Raw genomic sequence first — 21,502 nt, 5'->3', positions numbered from 1 at the left:
ACTTAAAATCTAGATTTAATTGGTCGCCAGGGGAAATCCCATATAAAATACCCAAGTCAGTCTGGAAATTTATGGCAATTTAATTAATATAGAGGGAAGGATTTTAAGGAGAAGGAGGAAGGAGAATATAGGATTTTCTCCTGCCTGGCCTGTGCCAGGGGAGTTTAAAATTCCCACCTCTAGGTCTCTGAAGAAGATTAGAGGCTTCTAAGAGGATAAAGTTGGAAAAGTAAAGGAGGGAAACTCAGCCAGAAACTCACCACTGAACTGGACAATAGCTGGTAGCCACACTAAGATGCCAAAAGGCCCAGCACCCTGCTATTAGCCAACTTTCTGCCGCAAAAGGTACTGGAGAGAGGAAATGAGCCAATAAATAGACCTATCACTCTTGTGTCTCCTCCTCTAAATGCCCATTCTTTTTAGTTCTTATCTTCTTTGATTAGATTATATCTTTAGAGTTACTTAACACTTTTTTGTTAAGTTCAACTTTTGTGAGTTACTTAACCTTTTGTGATTAATTTAACCTTTATAGTTACTTAACACCTTTTTGTAAAAAGATCTTAAAATAGACTTAGCTTAAATTAAGTTCTAACTTCACAAAAAAGTAAGAGTTAAGAACCTTCATTGTTCAATCAGGAGATTACAACTTTATCTTCCCCTAAAGTATGTTCTAAGTAGGGTGGAGTAATTTAGAGTCATTCCTGATTTTGTTAAACTAAGTATCTTCATTGTTACAATCAGGAAATAGCTAAGTCCAATCTTCACACCACTGACTTCCTGTCATACACAAGGGGATATATTGAATGAGTTGTCTCTTCTTGCTCTTTGCTTCCTGGGTTGCGACTTTGGTGCAGGGCCCTTTTTGAACAGGTGACTTAGCCATGGGCACGTGGTTTTATTTTGTTACCTTTTTATTCCTTTATTTCTAATGATCATTAATAAATCTCTTAAAATATAAATTTGAAATTAATATACATTAATTTTAATTTTAACAGTGAAGAGTTCATGGCACATACCTATGTCAGGTAGTATCCTGGCATTGTCCAGAGACCAGATCAGAGTCACACCCAACTAACTTCGTGACTTCTAGGTCCTCACAGGATGGACAGAATAATAAGAGGATAGCTATTGGTATTAATTATATCTTGTAAGACTGGTTCTACTGAGTGGCTCATAGAGGATGTACATAAACTTTTCTTCTTTTCTCAGTCCTCCAATATGACCTTCATTCATATCTGACTTCAAGTGTATTTTCACTAAAAAATTCAAGACCATCCCAATGAGCTAGCTCATTTCCACTATGCTACTCCTAACAACCCTGTATAAAATCAACAGTCCTCATCTCCTTTGTTCTATTAATTGAGGAAGAGACAATCTTCTCTTGGCCAACTATAACCATTCTGCTTAGGCCCCTCATCCTATTCCTCACCATGTCCTCCATATGAATGTTCTAATTATCATTCCTTCCTTGTCATCTTCAGTTTCTCCCATGAACATGTCCAAGAATATCTCTTCTACAAAAAGTAAAAATTAAAAAACTTGTCTTGACCTTGTAATCTTCTCATGCAATCATTCTCCTCACTGTCAAGCTTTTCACCTCCCACTCATTTCTCAGCTTTTCCAAAGTTGTTTTCTGATCCACCACTCTTCTGAGATTGCTGTCTTAAATATTAAATCTAATGACCTTTTCTCAGTCCTCATCCTCCTTGGCCTCTACAGATTTTGACAGTGTCAATCATTACCATCTTCAGTTGTTTTTCTGTCATGTTTGACTGTTTTCATGACCCTATTTGTAGGTTTCATAGCAAAGGCAGTAGAATCATTATTTCCTATTCCAGTTCATATTACAGATAACAAAACTGAGGCAAACAGTTAAGCAACTTGCTGAGGTTACATAGCTATTATGTAATTAAAGCCAGATTTTAATTCAGGAAGATGTCTTCTTGACTCCAGGCCCAGGACTCTAATCTCCTATATAATCTCTCTTTTGACTTTCAAGGCAATATTCTTTGCTTGCTCTCTGCATATCTATTTTGCCTCTTTTTCTACTGATGCTCAGTATATGGTACTAGATTAGCTATCTCCTTTCCAATAAGCATGGATAGCCTACAAGGTCCTGCATTGCACCTTTTCTCTATATTCTCCCTCAGTAATTGTATCAGATCCTATAAGTTGAATTGTCACTTCTTTACTATGACTCCTCAACTATTTACAGGTATCCCTCCCATACACAGACTTCCCTAAGATGATTTTGATATATCACTGGTCAGAATAAGAAATTAGATGGATGACCAGGCCATCAGGTGACACAGAAAAAAGTTTAGAAATGCATTTTTATTTAACACCGACAAACATATAACCCAAGACCAAGTACTTACCCAAATATTACACTAAGGTACTGTACACACCTCATAAAATAAGGAAAAAATATTCAGACTTCTTTTCTAATACAAAGAGACTGCCAAAAAATTTTAGTTGGATTTTCCAGATGTATAGGGGTATAGAATCAATCTCCTAACCCCCTCAAGGTGGAAGAGATACTTGTATATTAAAAAAAATTATAATTTTTCTCTTGAACTCAAGTCACTAATTGTCAACCACCTAACAGACATATAGATATCCTAATGCAACCTAAACTCAATATGCTAAAAACTGAGCTATTCATTCTCCTTCCCCCAAAAAAGTCCTCCAAATTTCCCTAGTAATGTTGATGATAAAGGTCAACTAGTTGCAAATTGTTGAGTCATCCTTAATTCTTCCCTCTCCTTCACCTATATATCCAATCAGCAGCCCCAAATCTTTCTATTTGACCTCCATAATACCTCTACCAACTGTTGCCTTCTTTTTGCTCACAAGATTGTTCCACAATCATCAACTTCTCTCAGGCGCTTACATCTACTCTGGGTTGCTGCAATAGCCTTCAGTTTGGCTTCCCTGTTTCCAATGATCTCTCTCATTCATCCTCTATATAGCTGTCAAATTAAAACATCTAAAACACAAAAACTAACCATGAAACTCCTCGGCTAAAAAAGTGTCAGTGCTAACCCTAAAATCACAATCTAGATTCACTCTACTTTTCTAGTATTATCTCATATCACCCCATTTAAATATTTCACATTACAGCTAGACTAGACTATTCCACAGACTTCACATCTACCCCCTTAACACTAACAAAAAATGTTTTCTCTGTGTCTGAAATATACTTTCCTTTCTTCCCCAATCCCTATCTTCCTTGGATACTAATTGGGAGAAAATGAGGTTCTTCACTTTGAATTAGAGTGAATATGGATCTCCAGAGGGCCCTGTGTGTGAGAGGGAAGTATTGTTACAGTCTTTTCAAGATTCAGCTCCTTTGTGAAGACTTCCCTAACTCCAAATCCCCAAATGCTAATGATCTGTCCCTCCTCAATTATCTCCATTTAACTCTTCATATGCATATTGTATCTATCAGGAAGACTCCAAAATTACAAGCCTAAGCAACTGGGAATCAAAATCAATAGAGAAAATTTATCCCAAAAAGCACTTTTTAAGGGAAACTTTTAGATTGGTTGAGTTTTCAGTTTCAGAGGACTAAATGAAAATTCAAACTAGAGTCATCATCTTTGGCACAAGTTGGGAGTAGAGATAGTTTTCATAACTATCATAATAAACCATGGTTCTATTTCGAGAGCTGCCACTAATTAGCTAGTTGTGTGACCTTGGGCAAGTCAGCCCATCCAGATTATAGATTACTAATTACCAGACAATAAAACTGGAAAATGTAGCGTGATATTTTGAATCTTTAAAATATGTGGACCTTGACATTTAGTAAATTAAAAACTGGCTCAGAGTTCAATCCTCTGATTTTAATTTCAAACGAAGCTTGAAATAAGAGTCACAGGATCACAGGATGTGCAGCCAGAAGAACTTTAGAAATCACAGATATTTCAAAATTAAAAGGGGTTTTGGAGGCCATCCCATACCTGCAAAAGATCCTTCCCTAACAATGACTAGTACTAATCCAAGCTTAACTAGAAGACATCCAATTAGGAGAGAGTGATTGTCTCCCAAGGCAGCCTATTCCACTTTTAGATAGCTCTAATTGCTAGGAAGCTTTTCCTTTTAACAAGCCTAAATTTGGCTTTTTACGACTCTAACCCTCCCTCCTAGTTCTGCTCTCTGAAAAAAAAAATGTGTGATTCCTGTCTCATGTGACTGCTCCTCAACTACTGGAAGACACATCCTATCTTTCCAAGTATTCTCTCCTGGGCAGTAAGAATTTCAAATGCATCTCCCTCATGTGTCAAGGTCTTAAGGTCTTTAACTATTCTGGTTGATTCTCCAGGTTACCACTGTCCTTCCTAAAATAAAGAGCCCATAACTGATCACAACACTGCTGACATAGTCTTAACAAGAGGAAGGGAAAGTGAAAGGAATAGACATTTATATAGCACCTTCCATGGGCCAGGTACACCCTTCAAACTAGGTATTATTGTACCACACATTTTATAATTGAGGAAACTGAGGCAGACAGAAACTAAGTTTCTTTTTTTTTTTAATTTTATAAACCCTCACTTTCCATCTTGGAATCATTCCAAGGCAGAAGAGTGATAAGGGCTAGGCAATAGGCAGGTTAAGTGACTTGTCCAGGGTCACACAATAGGAACTATCTAAGGCCAGGTTTGAACCCAGGACCTCCCATCTCTGGGCCTGACCCTAGAAACTAAGTTTCTTGATCAGGGTCACATAGCTAAGTAAATGTCTGAAGCCAGATCTGTACTCAAGACTTCATGACTACATGTCTAGAACTCAAACCATGGTACCATCTAGCTGATGCTGATGAGGTCAAGACCATTAGAATTATAACTTGCACAAATTTTGTTTCTTACAATGCCCCCTAAGACCACAATGGCTCTTTTGGTTGCCATATCACTCGTGGAGTTTGCAGTCCACTTAACTCCCTAGATTATTGTCTAACTGTTGCCTAAAAATTCCTTTCATTGCTTATACTTGAGAAATTGGGTTGTTTTTTTTTTACCCATATATAAGATTTCAAGTTCGTCCTCATTCAATTTTATTTTAGAAGATCAGACACAATGTTCTAATTCACGTTGAGTCACATGTTTTTCATCTGCACCAGTGAAAAAACACTACTCAGTGCAGAATCAAGTACAGGTTCTTAGGCTCCTCAATGAATAAAACAAACATTTATTACCCATCTACTATATATATATATATATATATATATATATATATATATATATATATATATACATATGTATGCCAGATTCTGTGTGAGAAGAACTAGAGATAGAGATAAAGGGATAAAAAAGAAATAGAGCATGTCTTCATGGAGTTTATATTCTAATTGGAGAAAGCATGTTCACAGGTAAGTATACACAACATTTATACAGAATGAATACAAGGTAATCTCGAATAAAGGAAGGAATAACACAGGGAAATCCAAGTTGACAATGAATCACTACCGTGTCCATTTCTGGGTCCAGCCATGCAATCAGTTCCAGATCCATTTAAGCTATGCCTCTATATATTTTCTATAAGAACAACATGATAATTTTTTATCAAGCCTAACCCAGAATAAATGTTTAACACTTAAGAGAACTGAACCCCAGATTGACCAAGTAATTAGTCCAAGATCACAAGGTTATGAAAGTATTAAAGGTATATAATATAGACAGAATCTGAATCTAAGTCTCCTGACTCTAAATTCCTATACTCTTTCCATTCCATTACACATTATATAATTCATATTTATGTAATAAAATACATATTACATAATTTATCTGGTCTCTATAATATACATTTCCTTTTATATTTCAACAAAACCCTTGATTACATGTTGCATGTGAGTAGGTGGGAATTAGTAGGTAGGTACAGAGCTCGGTAGCTGGGTGGGTGGGTGAGAAAGAGAACTGAGTTATTTATAATAATTTTGTCTTGCCAACAAGAAAGCTCTTCAAGTCTCTTCCACCTCCTCAAAAAGTCAAACTCTTTCAAAATAAGCTCTCAGACAAAAAGATAGGAAAGTTAGACAAAGAAAAGGGGTGCTGTGGGTTTGTGTGGTATGTTCCCTTTTTTCCTGTGTTTATAGGACCCATTTTCACTTCATAATTGGTTACAGTTAACAGAAAAGCTAGGGTTGATAAATGTCAATTGTTCTCAAGTTTTGTTCCATAGGAATATGATTTTTAGTGATGTACTTATAATAATGCTAACAAAATTTCATTGCAACAAAATGGTTTGGAAGTCATGTGCAGATTGAAGTGAGGGAATTTAATGACTTTTACCTCCCTGAACCTCTCATCAAGTCACTAATTCATGGGCAGTGGACTGACAGATAACTCACAAGATGGAAGAACTTGGTAGTAATTGCAAGTATATGAAGAAGTAATATATGGAAGGATAGCTATGAACTGTGGTCTACCTCTGCTGAGACTGGAAGAGTACAATCTCAACTTCAGTATGAAACATTGAGTAGCACTGAGCTATAACACTAAATTCAAGTCCCAAGAAGGTATGAAAAAGTAGGAAAGAATTTCTTAGCACTTAACACAGCCCCCAAACCTCTCTCAATGAGCAAATATAAATTGAATAGATGTAACATGAATCAGAGGAATGAATCCTAAAAGATGATGCTGTTAAAGTGTTGCACTCAATATGCCAGCAAATTTGGAAAACTCGACAGTGGCCACTAGATTGGAAAAGGTCAGTTTACATCCCAATCCTAAAGAAAGACATTAACCAGAGAATGTTCAAACTACCAAACAATTGCTCTCCTTTCATACACCAGCAAGGTTATGCTTAAGGTTTAGAAAGGTAGAACTCAGCAGTATGTGAACCAAGATTACCAAAAGTACAGGCTGGCTTTTAAAGAGGTAGAGAAACTAAAAAGCAAACTGTCAACATTTTCTGCATTATAGAGAAAGCTTTTAGTTTTGCTTCCTCGACTACACTAAAGCCTTTGACTGTGTGAATCACAACAAACTGTAGCAAGTTCTCTAAGAAACAGGAGTATCAGATCATCTAACTTGTCTGCTGAAGAACCTGATTGTGGGTCAAGAAGCAACATTTAGAGCCAAAAGAGAAGAATTGATTGGTCTAAGATTGGGAAAGAAATATGGCAAAACTGTATATTGTCAACTCATTTATTTAACTTGTATGTAGAGTATATCATGTGAAAAACCAAACTGGACAAATCAAAAACTGGAATTAAAGTTGCTAAGAGAAATATGAACAATCTCAGAAATATAGATATTACCATTCTGATGGCAAAAAGTAAAGAAGAATTAAGAAGCCTCTTGACGAGCCTGGAAGAGGAAAGTATAAAAGCTAGCTTGAATCAACATTAAAAAACTAAGATCATGATATCTGGTCCCATTATTTCCTGGAAAATAGAGGAAGAAATGGAAATAATGTCAAATTTTATATTCTTGGGCTCAAAGATCACTGCAGATGGTTACTGCAGCCAGAAAATTAAAAGACTCTTCTATAAGGAAAACTATGGCAAATTTGGAAAGCATACTAAAAAGAAGAGACATCACCTTACCCACAAAGGTTCAGAGAGTCAAAGCTATGATTTTTCCAGGAATGATATACAGCTATGAGAATTAAACTATAAGGAAAGTTGAGTGCCACCTTTCAAATTATGGTACTGCAGAAGATTTCCTTGCACAGCAAAGAGATCAAATCAATCAATACTAAAAGAAATGAATTCTGACTATTCATTGGAAGGACAAATACTGAAGCTGATACTTAAATACTCTGGGCACATAATGAGAAGATAGGACTCACTGGAAAAAAATGCTGATGCTGGGGAAGACTGAAGGCAAAAAGAGAAGGGGATGGTAGAAGATGAGATATAATAGACATTGTCATGAAAGCAATGAACATGAACTTGGACAGGTAAGGAGAGAGTAGACAAGAGAAGAGCCGACACTTAGTCATGAAGATCGGCACATGATTGAACAAGTTAACAGCAATAACAACTTTGATCAGTTTGTTTCATTGCTTATTATAAAAGAAAATGATGCTTCAACAAACTAGTGATAAAACAAATAACTTTGGATAACCTACTAAAATTTTGGAATTTAAAGAATGTTATTGATTTTGTCTATCATTCCATGTTTCAAAAAGAAACAAAAGACTACTTACCTTGAGTTCCAGGCTCAATTATGTCATCCTCTGAATCACTATCTTTGTTGTTTCTCAATGTGACAATTTTTCTTTCAAGTAGCTTTTTCTACAAAACACAAAGCATCGTTTTTATCCTTTTGCCTTAAGTAATGACTTCAAAATCTCTAATGTAAACGGATTGCTTGGTTTCAAACTCACTGTGGATAATCGTTCTTTACTCCACTGGCCGATACCCTTCATGACACTGATGATACACTCTACCGCTCTATTAAGGGTCTGCTGTATGTCATCCAGAACTGGAGTCATGGAGATGTTTGGGATTGACAAGATGATGTTTGCTCTAAAAATTGGAAGGCTGATCTGCTTTGGCTTAGATGGGTGGTCACTGTCTAGATTAACATAAAATGTGGCAACATTTTACTTTAAAAATAAATGGTTTATTTCATTTTTTTATTGAAACAATTAAGGAGCAAAAAGACTAACCTAATTCATGGTGATTGAATGATTGAACCAAATCTCACGTTACTTTTTAAAGTACTTCTTCAGACCTCGTTTATCATTCTATTCCTTTTTGTGTGTGTTTATCATTTTCAAATGTGCTTAATAACTATTTTATATCCTTGTTTATTTGAACTTTTAGACAATAAGATCCTTGAGGTTTGGGCCATGTTTAGTTCTTCTTTGTTTCCCTCCTCAAGCAAAAAGTGTTTTTATGTTGTAAATACTTAAGGTTTTTTTTTTTAACTCATCTTAGAATCTTAGAAATCTTAGAATCAATACTATATATTGGTCCCAAGGCAGAAGAACAGCAAGCATTACACAATGGGGATTAAGTGACTTGCTCAGGGTTATACAGCTAGAAAGTGTCTGAGGACAGTGTTTATCTCTAGAACTGGCTCTCAATCCACTGAGCCACCTAGCTGCTCCAATACTAGATTTTAAAACTGAATCCTAAACCTTATGACCTAAGTATATTCCTCTTAAAAGAAACCCACTCTCTAAAAGTCAGCCATATTCTCAACCAATTATGTATATTATTATTTTATTGGTGCTTAACAGAAATCATTATCATAGAAAAAGGATATGAAAATATGTTAAGTAGTATATTAAAATATAAATTAAGTAGTAAACCTTTTACAATCCCTAAGGAAAGTTGATAAATAAGCAAATTGTTAAATATATTTGTAAGAAGCAAGATAAATTTTGAAACAATTCACTAAAGTTTTGGAACCAAAAAAAGCAATATTTATCTTATCTATGATGGATGGTTTTTAAAAGACCCAACAATGACCACATGGTGATATTTCCCATACAGTTCTCTCCCCAAAGAAATGTACTGCCTGGTAGAGTAAAGGGGAGCATCTGTTCATTAGACTCTCTCCTAGATTTGCAAATTACACATCATTAGCAAACTAATCATAAAAGCAACACAATGGGTTCGATTGCTGAATATGTCCCATAGCAAGCATGATTACCATCCAAAACATCTTGAAGTCAGTGGAAGAATGTAAAGGGTAAACTATTATTTAAATATTTGTGAGCATTAATTTTTAACTTAGTGAGTTCCAGTATCTCAATACTATACATGTTATCCATGCTAAGAAAGGGGTGAGAAAAAAGTTGTGAATGTAAGGAGAGTCATTTAGCAATAAATTAATGAGAAGAAAATCATATGAAAATCACTAAAGACTCCAAAAATCCTAAGATTTGGGATCAAAAGGATATTAGTAACTCCACCATTTAGAGAATCTAGACAAAAAAAATCAAAGCCACTTTTATATTATACACATTGCATAAATAAATCCATATTTAAACATTTCTACCTGAAGACTTCCAGTGATGGAGAATTCATTAATTCTTGAAGAAGTCCAGTTCACTTTTGTACACCAATAATTAAAAAAACATGTCCTTACATTCACTTCTCTGAAACCTCAACTTTTATTCCTATTCTTCCTTTTAGGGTCATAGAGAATAAATATAATTCCTCTTTCCTACGACAGCCTTTCAAATACCTGAAGATAGACAACATGTTTTTCCTCCAAGGTAATCTCTTTGAAAGACTATGAGTAATTCCTAGAACTGATGCTAATGTGGCTCAGTCAGTATCTCCTCACCATGATGATCACCCTTATCTGGTTCTGTCATTCCTAAAATAAAATGACAATAATCGAGCCCAATATTGTAGGTATAATCTAAGTAATCTAGAAAAGAATAGAACTATTAACTCCTTCATTTCAGACACTATATGTCTCAAAGCAATCAAAACTTCATTCATTTCTTTAAAAAAAAACTTGTCCCAATAATGACTCATAATTAGATGACAAACTGCTGTGTTTTTCATACAAATTAATATCTAGTCATTCCTCATCCATCTTCTCATGTTGTTATTTTTAATAATATAAATGTAGAACTTTATACAATTTATTGATCCAGTTGATCATTCTATTATATTGAGATATTTTTGAGTGATAAATAGATGATTGAAAGAATAAAAAAACAGTGTGTGCAATCAAGATACGAACTCCACCATTCAGTATATTTATCCTTTCTAGATTTCTGACATCAGTCAATTTTCAAATTAGTTCATTTATTTTTAGGTATCTTTCTGTAACCAAACTTTTAAAAAGTTAGCATAAAGCTAATTTTTGGACTAGGAGATTGACACAGAAAACATTTCTAAATTTGAACAGGCTTAAATAGCAAGCTTTCCAATAAGAAAACCTCAGTATTATTACCTCTGAAGTTAATAGTGTTGGATGAATAAGTCCGTTTACGAATGGTCTCTAAGGCACTCTTAGTAACCTTTAGAAGAGCATCAATGTTTTGGTGGTTGAAATGAGAAAGCAATGCACAAGCTTCCTCCTCTAAGATCTCATTCTCTTTCTTCTTTTTCCTGAGTATTGCAGGAGGGAGCCCAACTCCAGTCTGATTAGCATTAAGAGTTGTAAGACTTTCTGATTTTCCCTGCTCTTCACCTAATGCAACAAAACCATAGAAAATAAGTAACAACATATAGGATGAATGTTTAAGGAGCATGAGAAGAAGAAAGATGATAGTATATCATGTTATTGAAGAAACGATAGGTAGTGAAAGATAAAGTATAAAAGGAGTAAGGGAGAAAGTATATAAAGTATTGAATTTGGAATCAATGAAAGCAAAATTCCCATTTTGCCTCTGACATTTAATATTTCCATAGTAGGCAAATCAAACATTTAAGTACAATCTATATGTGAGGAGCAAGAGAAATTAAAATGAAAATGGCAAAGTTTTTGTTCTAAAGGAGTTTACATTCTATTGGGGGGACATGGAAGTTAAAACATGTATATGGATTAGTACAAAGGAGGGAGTGATTGTTGATTGATTAATTATTAAAGTCAAATTATATACATTATATTATGCCAAATTCACTTAATTTCTTCCTGAAGTATCAAAATCTCATTCCATTTATTAAGACCATGTAGCATATGTTGTTGAAATGCATTGAAAAATTTTGCATTACAGATACAAATTATTTTTAATACAGTAGTTCATGTATCTTAACCCAAAAATCTTTCATATAAACTCAAACCTCCAAATTATAGTTATTAAAGATAAAAGACATTATTATCTCATTATAATCAATGCATTGTATTTTCATGTTCATAAATATTTTCTGACAATAAACATCTTTATAAATAAGAAAAAGTATTCCAAAAAGTGAGAAAAATGATTTGATATTATATATGTGTACATATAAACATATATATTCTTGTTATTCATTCTTCCTCTTCAAAGATGGCCAATGACATCACATGGGTAATGTCTTGACATCTCCGGAGTTAGATTTAAGTGGAGCAGAGATGTGCAAAGATGCTATTTACCAAGGAGTTTGAAGGCTGTTGCTTACCCTCACCCTGGTTTAGCCAGTCTGAGGAGAGACAGTTTTACTGCAGTGGGGTGACTGCATATGCTATGGCTTCTTGGAGCCACAAAGGAGAGGTGGATGAGAAGTGGGCAGGAAAAGTGGATGAGCAGCCCTGAAATGGGCTCAGGAAGCCCTCCTACCAGAGGTGTTATACATACACAGACCTAATATGACATTAATGAATCTCTTACCTGTGTTTTCACTTCTTGAATCAACTTCTTTGACATTTGAAACATTTTCTCCTCTAGTTCGCACTTCAAAATCTAGCAACATATTTATTAGCTCATTGGCAGCTTCCTCCACTAATGAACTCTTTAAATGTAATATCTGAGCACTATTAACACAGAGATCCTACAAGAATAAGTAATATTGTTATATATAGTTATGAGTCCAATTTTAAGTATAGCATGTCAATGGGACACAGATCAATGGGCTGCAAATTCATGTTAGTCAATTTTTTCCCTTTTACTTTTTCCCCATTCCCATAGGTCAATATTGTCTGAAAAATCAAATTTAAGTTGGAAGAGAATGCAGAGAAAATGAGAAACAGCGTGAATCTGTCACCACTTCTAGAAAAAATCACTCAAAGTATATACTTTTCATGTATTTCCAATGAACAACATTTTTGATACAAAGAACAATCCATTAGAGGAATCATTCATTCCATATTTAAAATTCTATACATCCTTCAAGCCCCAATTCAAATCTCAAGGCATTCCTTTTATCATAATGTCTCCTCTGATCTCCTTTCTCCTAACTTCTACAGTACAAAATGCCTAATTTAAGGTTTACAATTTTCACATACAACTAATTACAGAGAAAAAATTATGCTTTGAAGAAATTCAAAGTTATTATAAAATATAAAATACCAATATATTTTTAAAGAAGAGGGGTCTTCTTTTCATAGTCTATAGTTATTTTGGTCACTAAATTCAAGTGTTTGGGATAGAAAAAGAGGCAAAATATAGTCCCTGACCTCAAGAAGCTTACAATTTAAAGGAAATATCTCAATTCATTATTCATACAACTCAGATATATATATATATATAAATACATACATATATACATACACACACATGCCCAAGTTGCTTTACATAAGAGATAAGAGTTCATGAACAATGGCACTGGAGATGCTATGCAATTTCATAATTAAAGAATAGTAAAATTTCCTAGGAAACATATTCTCAAGATTAGCCTTCTAGAAAAGATGAAATGTTTCTTGGACAGCACCAGCCTTGAAAATTTGCCTTATGATTAAGACTAATCATTTCAAGAGCTTAGGGAACTTACTTCTAAAGGAAGAGGGTGAAGAAGGAAAAGGTTTTTGAGTACTATGTCTCTTAAAGAAAGAAGATGTTTGCCCACATGAGCCCTGCATCTAGAAAGCAGGAAATCCTTAAGGCTCTGAGGAGGGAGCAGAAGGCTACTATTTTGGTGAGTTACTCAGAGAGTACAAGTCTCATAGGAAGGGAATTTCCTACACAGCAGCCCCAAAGACTTAGCTTTTCAGAGGGGATTCAAGTCACAGGAGATATGATAAGAATGACACAAAATGTGCAGAACACCATTGGAAAGCTAGGAATTCACAGAATCACTGGAATGTTATGTGACAACTTCACATTCAGGTCCTATGGAGGAGTTTATAAGTTTTTTTGATGAGAAAGAAGAAGCATTTATTAATTGCCTATTCAAATACTGTGCTAAGAATTTTATAGATATTATTTCATTTGCCCCTCAAAACAATCTTGAGAGATAGGTACTATTATAATCCCCATTTTATAATGCAGGAAACTGAGGCAGACAGAGGTTAAATAATTTGTCTAAATTCACAGTTAGTACATGTCTGAGGTCAGAGTTTAACTCAATCTTTCCTGACTCCAGACCCAGGGCTCTATCTATTTTTTTTAATGTTTTCTTAATGTGTTTTTATGGCTTAATCAATTTGTGTCTTCTCCAACTGCAAGTAACTTCTGTCCCTTACGTGTTAACTCATGAGTCTTTTGGGTGCTTAGTGGATTTCCTGTGGTTGTCATGGGCTACTAAACTTCTTGATTTTCTATTGTCCAAAACAAACACTTTGTATATGCCTTATATGCATCTGTTAACTTGAGGATTTTTACAGAAGCTGGATACTCTGACTTCTTGAGATAAAATTAATGTTATCATTTTTTTAACAATAAGCCATATGATTAGAAATACAAATCAAGCCAGATATGAAACTATAACTGAAATTAGAGGATTTAACTAGAAATGTAGATCTGGAATTCATCAGTATAAAAATTGTGGTTAAAGTCATGAGGATGAAAACTGCCTCTGAAGATGAGAATGTTTATAGAAATTAGATTTCAGGGCTAAAGTTTAGGAAACACTAGCAGTTAGAGGATGGAAAAAGAAAGAAAAATTAAATATGGAAACACAGAAAGAAAATCATCTCCTATGTTACATTCCCTTCTGAGATTAAAGTGATATGTATGCTAAGATATAAATAATTATTTTTCAATGAAAGAATAAATCATACATGTATATTTAATAGAAAGGGAAATGATTTTCTAGTTTTTATTTTTCTTTCCTTCTTTCCTTAATTCCTTCTTTCCTTCATTGCTTGCCTACTTATTTTTTACTTATTTGTTTGCTTTTTTAAAGACTTTTCCCCTATTTTGCCCAGACTGGAAGTGCAACAGCTATTCATGGGCCTGATCTCAATACTCAACAGTGCAAAATATTTAACTTGTTCTGGTTTTCCAACCTGGACCATTTCAGTCCTTCTTAGACAGCCTTGTGGCCTTTTGTTCCCATTAACTTATAATATTCCTGCCAGACTTATGGACTCCCATTTGTCTTTAGCCCCATGGCAACTTGAAACTCCAAAACACAAATGATCTACCATCCTCAGCAGCAAGTACTAAAGATGTATGCCACCATGTGTAGTTGGTTTTCCACTTTCAAACAACTTGCCTTTTTTTCCTCCACACGAAAAGGAGTCAATATTAATGTAAATCTCTTAAAGATTCCTAACTTAAATGATCAAAAATACTGCCTGGATAATTTGGTTTTCAAATTTAAGCAACAATTAAATAGGTCACATCTGTCAGGGGGAAAAGTGATTTTTGATTAAATTACTTTTAGTTAAGAAATGGAAATACTATATATAAAATTAAATTTTAAAAAGTGAACAAAGGAAGGGGAAAAGGAACATTTATTAAGCACCTACTAGGTGTCATACCTTATGCTAATTGCTTTACAGCTATCTCATGTGATAAAGCATAGCAGATAAGAACAGGAAGATCTGGAGCTGAAGTCCCATTTCTGACACCAACTAGCTGTGTGACACAGGGCAAGTTACTTAAACTCTCAGTGTCTTGGCAAGTCTACTCTTACTACGTTTATAAATTAGAGAAGAGCTGTTGAACTGCCTGGATACAAGGAGTTTCCCACACCAGTGAAATCACAGATCAAGTGGAAATAAAATTTTAATAGCAAATGGAAATATCGGAGTTAATTCATTATTCATAAAATGGTGCCTTTGGGGGAAAAGCATAATGTTGGATTCATTATCATTAAGCATCTATAATTTCATCAGTGCAGGCCCTCCCTCCAGTGGTGCAGATTACAATGCTCCTACAACTTATTAATGGTATTTAGAAGTTTCTGCATCTGAAAAATCCCTCCCCTAAAGGCCACCTGGCTGAAGAGCCTCTCACCTGTAAACTTGCTCCTCCTCAGAAAACAGACCTACCATGGACTCATATTTGAAGCTTTCCTGTTTGCTAAAACTCAGATCAGGCTGGTGTTGGCATAGCCCTAGAGAAGCCTACATCATCAGCATCAATACTTTACATTAGTTATGTTCTGACTGCCTCTTAGGGCATAATGGGAAAATAAAATGTCTTTGAGTTTAAAAAATGGGGTAAAAGGAAAGGCTTCATTTAAGAGTTAGAAGAAGAGAACTTTGAAGGAATGCAAGTATTCTAAGAATTGGAGGAAAAGAGAGCATGGGCTCCAGCCTGGGGGCACAGCCTGAGAAAAGGTGCAAAGTCAGGAGATGGAGTGTGGAGAGAGGGGAACAGAAAATGGGCCAATTTGGTAGGAAGGAAGAGCATATGAAGGGGAGTAACATAACATAACTCAAACCATTAGCAGGATGTGGCTCTGCAAGAAATTTCAACTTTGAAGTTAGATGTCCAATTCACATGCACTTAAAAAAATTATTATGTTTCCATTATATCCATAGTGATGTGACAAGCACTATAAAAGACTAGACTATAAACTCCTTGAGAACAGAGGTCACAAAATTGAGACACTAATACACTGCTGGTGGAGTTGTGTGAATTGATCCAACCATTCTGCCAGGCAATTTGGAATTATGTCCAAAGTCCTTTAAGAGAATGCATAGTCTTTGACCCAGTAATATCACTACCAGTTTTGTAGCCCAAAGAGATATTTTAAAAGGGTTGTAAGAAAATATTCATAGCCTCACACTTTGTGACGGCAAAAAAAATGGAAAATGAGGTGGTGTCCCTCAATTGGGGAATGACTGAACAAATTGTGGTATATGATAGTGATGGAATATTATTGTGCCATAAGGAATGATGAACTGGAGGATTTCTAGTTGAACTTGAAGAACCTCCATGAACTGATGCAGAGTGAAAATGAGCACAAACAAGAGAACATTGTACACAGAAAGTGAAACACCATAGAACAATTCAATGTAATTGACTTTGCTACGAGGTGCAATGCAATAATCCAGGACAATCCAGAGGGAATTATGAGAAAGAATGCTATCCACATTGAGAGAATTAACTATGGGAGCAGAAATGCAGAAGAAAAACATATGACATCACTTGTTTATATGAGGACATGACTTGTGGTTTTGGTTTTAAAAGATTGCTCTATTTGCAAAAATGAATAATATGGAAATAGGTGTCAAGTGATAACATTTGTATAACCCGTGGAAGGGCTTGTTGGCTCCAGAAGTGAGGAAGAAAAGAAAATCATTCATGTAAGCATGGAAAAATATGTTTAAATGAATAAATAAGATTTATAAAAAGGGAGAGAACAGAGGCCACATCTGATCTTTGTATCTTTTCCATTATCTAAAATAATGGCAAATAAGAATAGCTAGCAGTTATATGGTACTTTAAAGTTTTAAAAGAGCTTCACAAATAATCTTTCATCTGATCCCCACAATAATTCTAGAAAGACATTGATCTTATTATTTCCATTTTATAGATGAGGAAATTGATGCCAGAAGAGGTTAAATGACTTACTAAAGTAATAGAGTATCTATAGCTCAATTAAACTCAGATCTTCCAGACTCCAATTCCAATGCTCTATCTACAACATCTGTCCTCTGTCACTACCTAGCTGCCATATCACTGTGCACTACACATAGCATTGAAATGTTTGTTGAATGAACACCAAATGATACTATTAAAAGTAATATTTAATATTATCTTGTCTCCAAGAGTTACTATAATCATTAAGATGTTTTAATGATTCTAAAGATATGTTTTAAATAGGAAATTTTATAAACCCTATTCAGAGAGCTTTTTAAACAACTGTATTACTGTGTCTAATAAGACTCAGCTTACTTCAAGTCCTTCTCTAAAATATTTATGTTCTCTTTTTAAAAAAATTCCACAAAACATTTCCTACTCATTAACAAAATACACCTTATAGCAACTTTAGCTGTCAAAGAATGAGACATCTCTGATTCTTTCATTACCTCTTTCACTGCTTTTTTTCCAATCAACCCACTGTAAATCATCTATAAAACACAGAACTGGTTTAGATTTGCCAGTCATTCATACCATTTTTTATGAAAACATTACCCTTAGGAAAAATGATTACAAAACTATTTTTAAAAAGAAGAATCAATCTCATTAAAACCTTTGTCATTTGGAGAAACTCTTCACAGGTAAGTGGCTCATCCTCAGGGAGTTTGCAAAGTGGCACATGGCTCATTTCTTCTAAAACAGCATCAATACGATACTCTATCAGGTCACTGACCCGATCAAGCAGTAGTTCCACCTCACCTTTTGAAAAAAAAAACAATTAAATGAATATACCTAAGAATGGATTATGGCTCTGAGAGGAAGGTCCTAGAAAACAAAGACATTTTACTTTAATTCAGAAGAAGTAAGTTAAATTCCTGGTTCTACCATTTACTATCTTTACTGTCTAGTTGGCTTTTAGTATCTGGCACCTAACTGGGTAGGTGTTGGTAAATATTTAACATAATAACCCAAATAATAATATGTTTAAAATAATAGCCCAAAGCACATTTTTGAGTTTAAATATTATTGTTAAAATTTTCTCCAATCATTCTCTTAAATTTAGGCAATCAACAAAATATAAATCAAGCCATTATTTAAAGTGTTTGATACTTTCCAAGACATAAATATAAATACTCACACTGAAAATTTAGCAAAAATCTAGCTAGTTCAAGCTGTGTAAAAGAGAGAATTTGCAATGCATGCAAAGGACATCATCTGTCCATCAAAAGGTAACATTCCATTTGTAATGTTCCTGGGAAAAGACAGTTGGAAGCTAACCGCACAGCTGAACTGAACTGCCCTCTTGGTAGAACCTAACCTTCCTGGACTTCTGTTTGCTTTTCTAAAAACGGAGGGGGCAAGAATAAATGGCCTTTCAAGAACTTTAAAGCTCTGGATCTAATATTCTAAGATCTTGTGATTTCCACACTGATTGAGTCTCATAAAACATTAAACAGGTTGGACATAACTAATAGTCTTAAATACCCAAATTAGAGTTGAATAAAAGGAAGCAAGAGAAGAGAAATAGTATTAAGAAAGGCATCTGGAATGGATGGAAATAATATGGATTATTGAGAATGGTACATTAAAAAAATCTTACAAATCAAAGGCTGAATGATATTAGGGGGAAATGTATTGATTGCCTGTATAAGACATGAGCATTGTCCTTAAGAATCTTATCATTTTGGGGGCAGCTGGGTTGCTCAGTGTATTGAGACCCAGGACTAGAGACAGGAGGTCCTAGATTCAAATCTGGCCTCAGACACTTCCTAGCTGTGTGACCCTAGGCAAGTCACTTAACCCCCCATTGCCTATCCCTTACTACTCTTCTGCCTCAGAACCAGTACTTAGTATTGATTCTAAGATGGAAGATAAGAGTTTTTTTTAATAATAATCTTACCATCTAGTTGAGGAGATAAGGCACATGAAACAGTTAAGAAATAAACTGTGGTGCTGAATACAAGCACAAATGAATATCACAAAAGGAAGGCATTATTATTGATGTACTACAAAGGTCAAAGAATGCTATAAACAAGAGATGGAATTTGAAATAAATTGATTTGATCTTAACTTATTCTAAGATAGAGAGACTGGTTAGGTAGAGATCACAAGAAAAGAAATTCCAGGCTGAGGAAATATCATGAGTAATAAAATATTTCTAATTTTTAAAATAATCTTCTCTAAATGAAAACTCTGCCCTTTAAGCATCTAAATGTTCAGAAAAAAAAATAATTCCATTTTAAAATTGGCCTCATAAGCATTATTTCCAGAACTTTTAATTCTTGTGGTGGTTTTATGTTATGCCCTTTCTAAAAATTTTGACATTTCTCAAATTATAGAAACCAAATTGTATTGGATCTTTGAGAAAAGGGATAGTAGAGATAAAATGAAATCTGTTTATCTCCAAATTTTTAGTTTAAAACAAAATGAAAAAATGAATAAAATGTAATTGATTTATCTAATTACAGAAAACAGAATCTATTGAAATCAGTGAATCCTTGAACTATCTTGTAAATGACTTGCCATGTATTTTGGTAAAAAGCAACTTCTTTGCCTTGGGACACCATTGCTTTTCCTTTAACTTTCAGTAAGACTATATGATAATGAATCAAACTTCCTTCTTTTTGGCAAGGAGATGACAGAATAGGGGTGCAGAATGTAACATTTTTTCATGCATAACTAATATGAGGATTGGCTTTTCAAGACTCTCCTTATTTATTGCAAGGGAATGCTACTAGCGGGTACAAAAAGAAACTAGCAATGGCGATACTAAAATAAAAAGAAAAGAGTTTTAATGAATTATAAATATATTAACAAGAATGAGCAGAAGAAAGATCAGCAGGGAGAAAAGACTATAGAAGTGCTGGAACTACCATACTAAATTTGAATGATATCAAAACAAAATTGTACATGGTAGAGATCATGGTTTCATATATAGTCCTCCTTACTGTTCTTTATGTTCTTTAAATGCCCATTTTGGTTGAGGCTCATAAGTTTATAGAAAAAAGAAGAAACTCTATGACAATGTTAACTGTTAGAGCACAAAATATTTGAAATATTGAGAAAGAATAAATCCATAGACTTACAGAGCACTCTAAAAATGTTTTCTAAATATCCTTCAATGTTCATTGATGTCCAATTCAGTGAAATTAAGCCAGGCTGGATAGCTTCTTCTACTTTAGCCAAATGAGGAACCATCAACTGCTCAATGGCAGGTTGGATTTTTGACTTCACTCTCTTATATTCTGCCAGCATCATCTAAAATAAAATAGAATTGAGAAGATCAAAGAACTACATATAGGATTTGTGAGTACAAATTTAGGGATTCTGCCTCTCCTTACAATTTATTTGATTTATATATACTCTGGGACTGAATCATTATGATATTTAATTTTTTAAAATAATTATTAACAAGCAAATAATGTAAATACTTCTTAAATTAAAGTACTCTAACTCTTTTCTTTTTTATATAGTCTGTTAGTATTTACTTCCTGTCATATGTGTACAACAGAAACTGTGCATAAGGATGTCTTTTCTACCCTTTAAGAAACCATTGTTATGTTCTCAGTTTAACCTCTTTCCTCTTATTTGAAGTTACTCTCTCCATCTGCCTCTGACTCCCCTTGTTAATATCATTACAACCTGGCTCTAATTGTGATTTGGGTTTACCTAAATATGGCCAAGTTAATCGTTAACAATTCATATTCATGATAGTGACAGGGATAGAGATAGGGACAGAGATGAATAGAGAGTAGAAAGAAGACCTATAATTTCAATGTTGACAAATGCTTCTCATATAAAATTTGTAGAAATGGTAAAGTAGGTATATGGGATTTGCTGATTTTCTTGGTCACCTTTCCCAAATAATAAGACCCCTCTATAAAAACATATGAATTTATTGCTTAAAGCCATCAAATTTGTGTTGCCTTTGAAAAATAACTCTGTGGCTCATTCCATCTTTGTTTTCTTCAATACCCTTCCTACTACTTCATGGAGTAAATCCAGGACCATGAGTTTGAGAACTGAAATTAAAAAATCCCACGGTCCTTCAAGATGAAAAAAGATAAAAAGCTTTATAGACCTTTTCCCATTTTCTGAGTATTTGTTGCCCTTCTTGTTTTGTCCTTAAAATCTGAGGAATGACTTTATTTAGTTGGTTCATTCTAGCCACTACTTCTTATGTTTTGTG

General features: G+C 34.3%; 1 protein-coding gene across 1 annotated transcript in view; it reads right to left on the bottom strand.

Moving 5' to 3' along the window:
• DNAH5 (dynein axonemal heavy chain 5) overlaps positions 1-21,502 on the bottom strand; it is a 439,069-nt gene that overhangs the window by 214,108 nt on the left and 203,459 nt on the right. The window contains exons 16-21 of the mRNA XM_001372730.4: positions 20,400-20,571; positions 17,927-18,072; positions 12,229-12,388; positions 10,869-11,108; positions 8,332-8,522; positions 8,152-8,239 (exon numbers count right to left, since the gene is read on the bottom strand). Of these exons, the coding sequence (XP_001372767.4) occupies positions 8,152-8,239; positions 8,332-8,522; positions 10,869-11,108; positions 12,229-12,388; positions 17,927-18,072; positions 20,400-20,571 (997 nt within the window). The remainder of the gene's footprint in view (positions 1-8,151; positions 8,240-8,331; positions 8,523-10,868; positions 11,109-12,228; positions 12,389-17,926; positions 18,073-20,399; positions 20,572-21,502) is intronic.

This window comes from Monodelphis domestica, chromosome 3, assembly GCF_027887165.1.
Source record: "Monodelphis domestica isolate mMonDom1 chromosome 3, mMonDom1.pri, whole genome shotgun sequence".
Taxonomy (NCBI): domain Eukaryota; kingdom Metazoa; phylum Chordata; class Mammalia; order Didelphimorphia; family Didelphidae; genus Monodelphis; species Monodelphis domestica.
The sequence above is the reverse complement of the archived record's forward strand: the minus strand, read 5'-3'. Positions and strand labels throughout refer to the sequence as shown.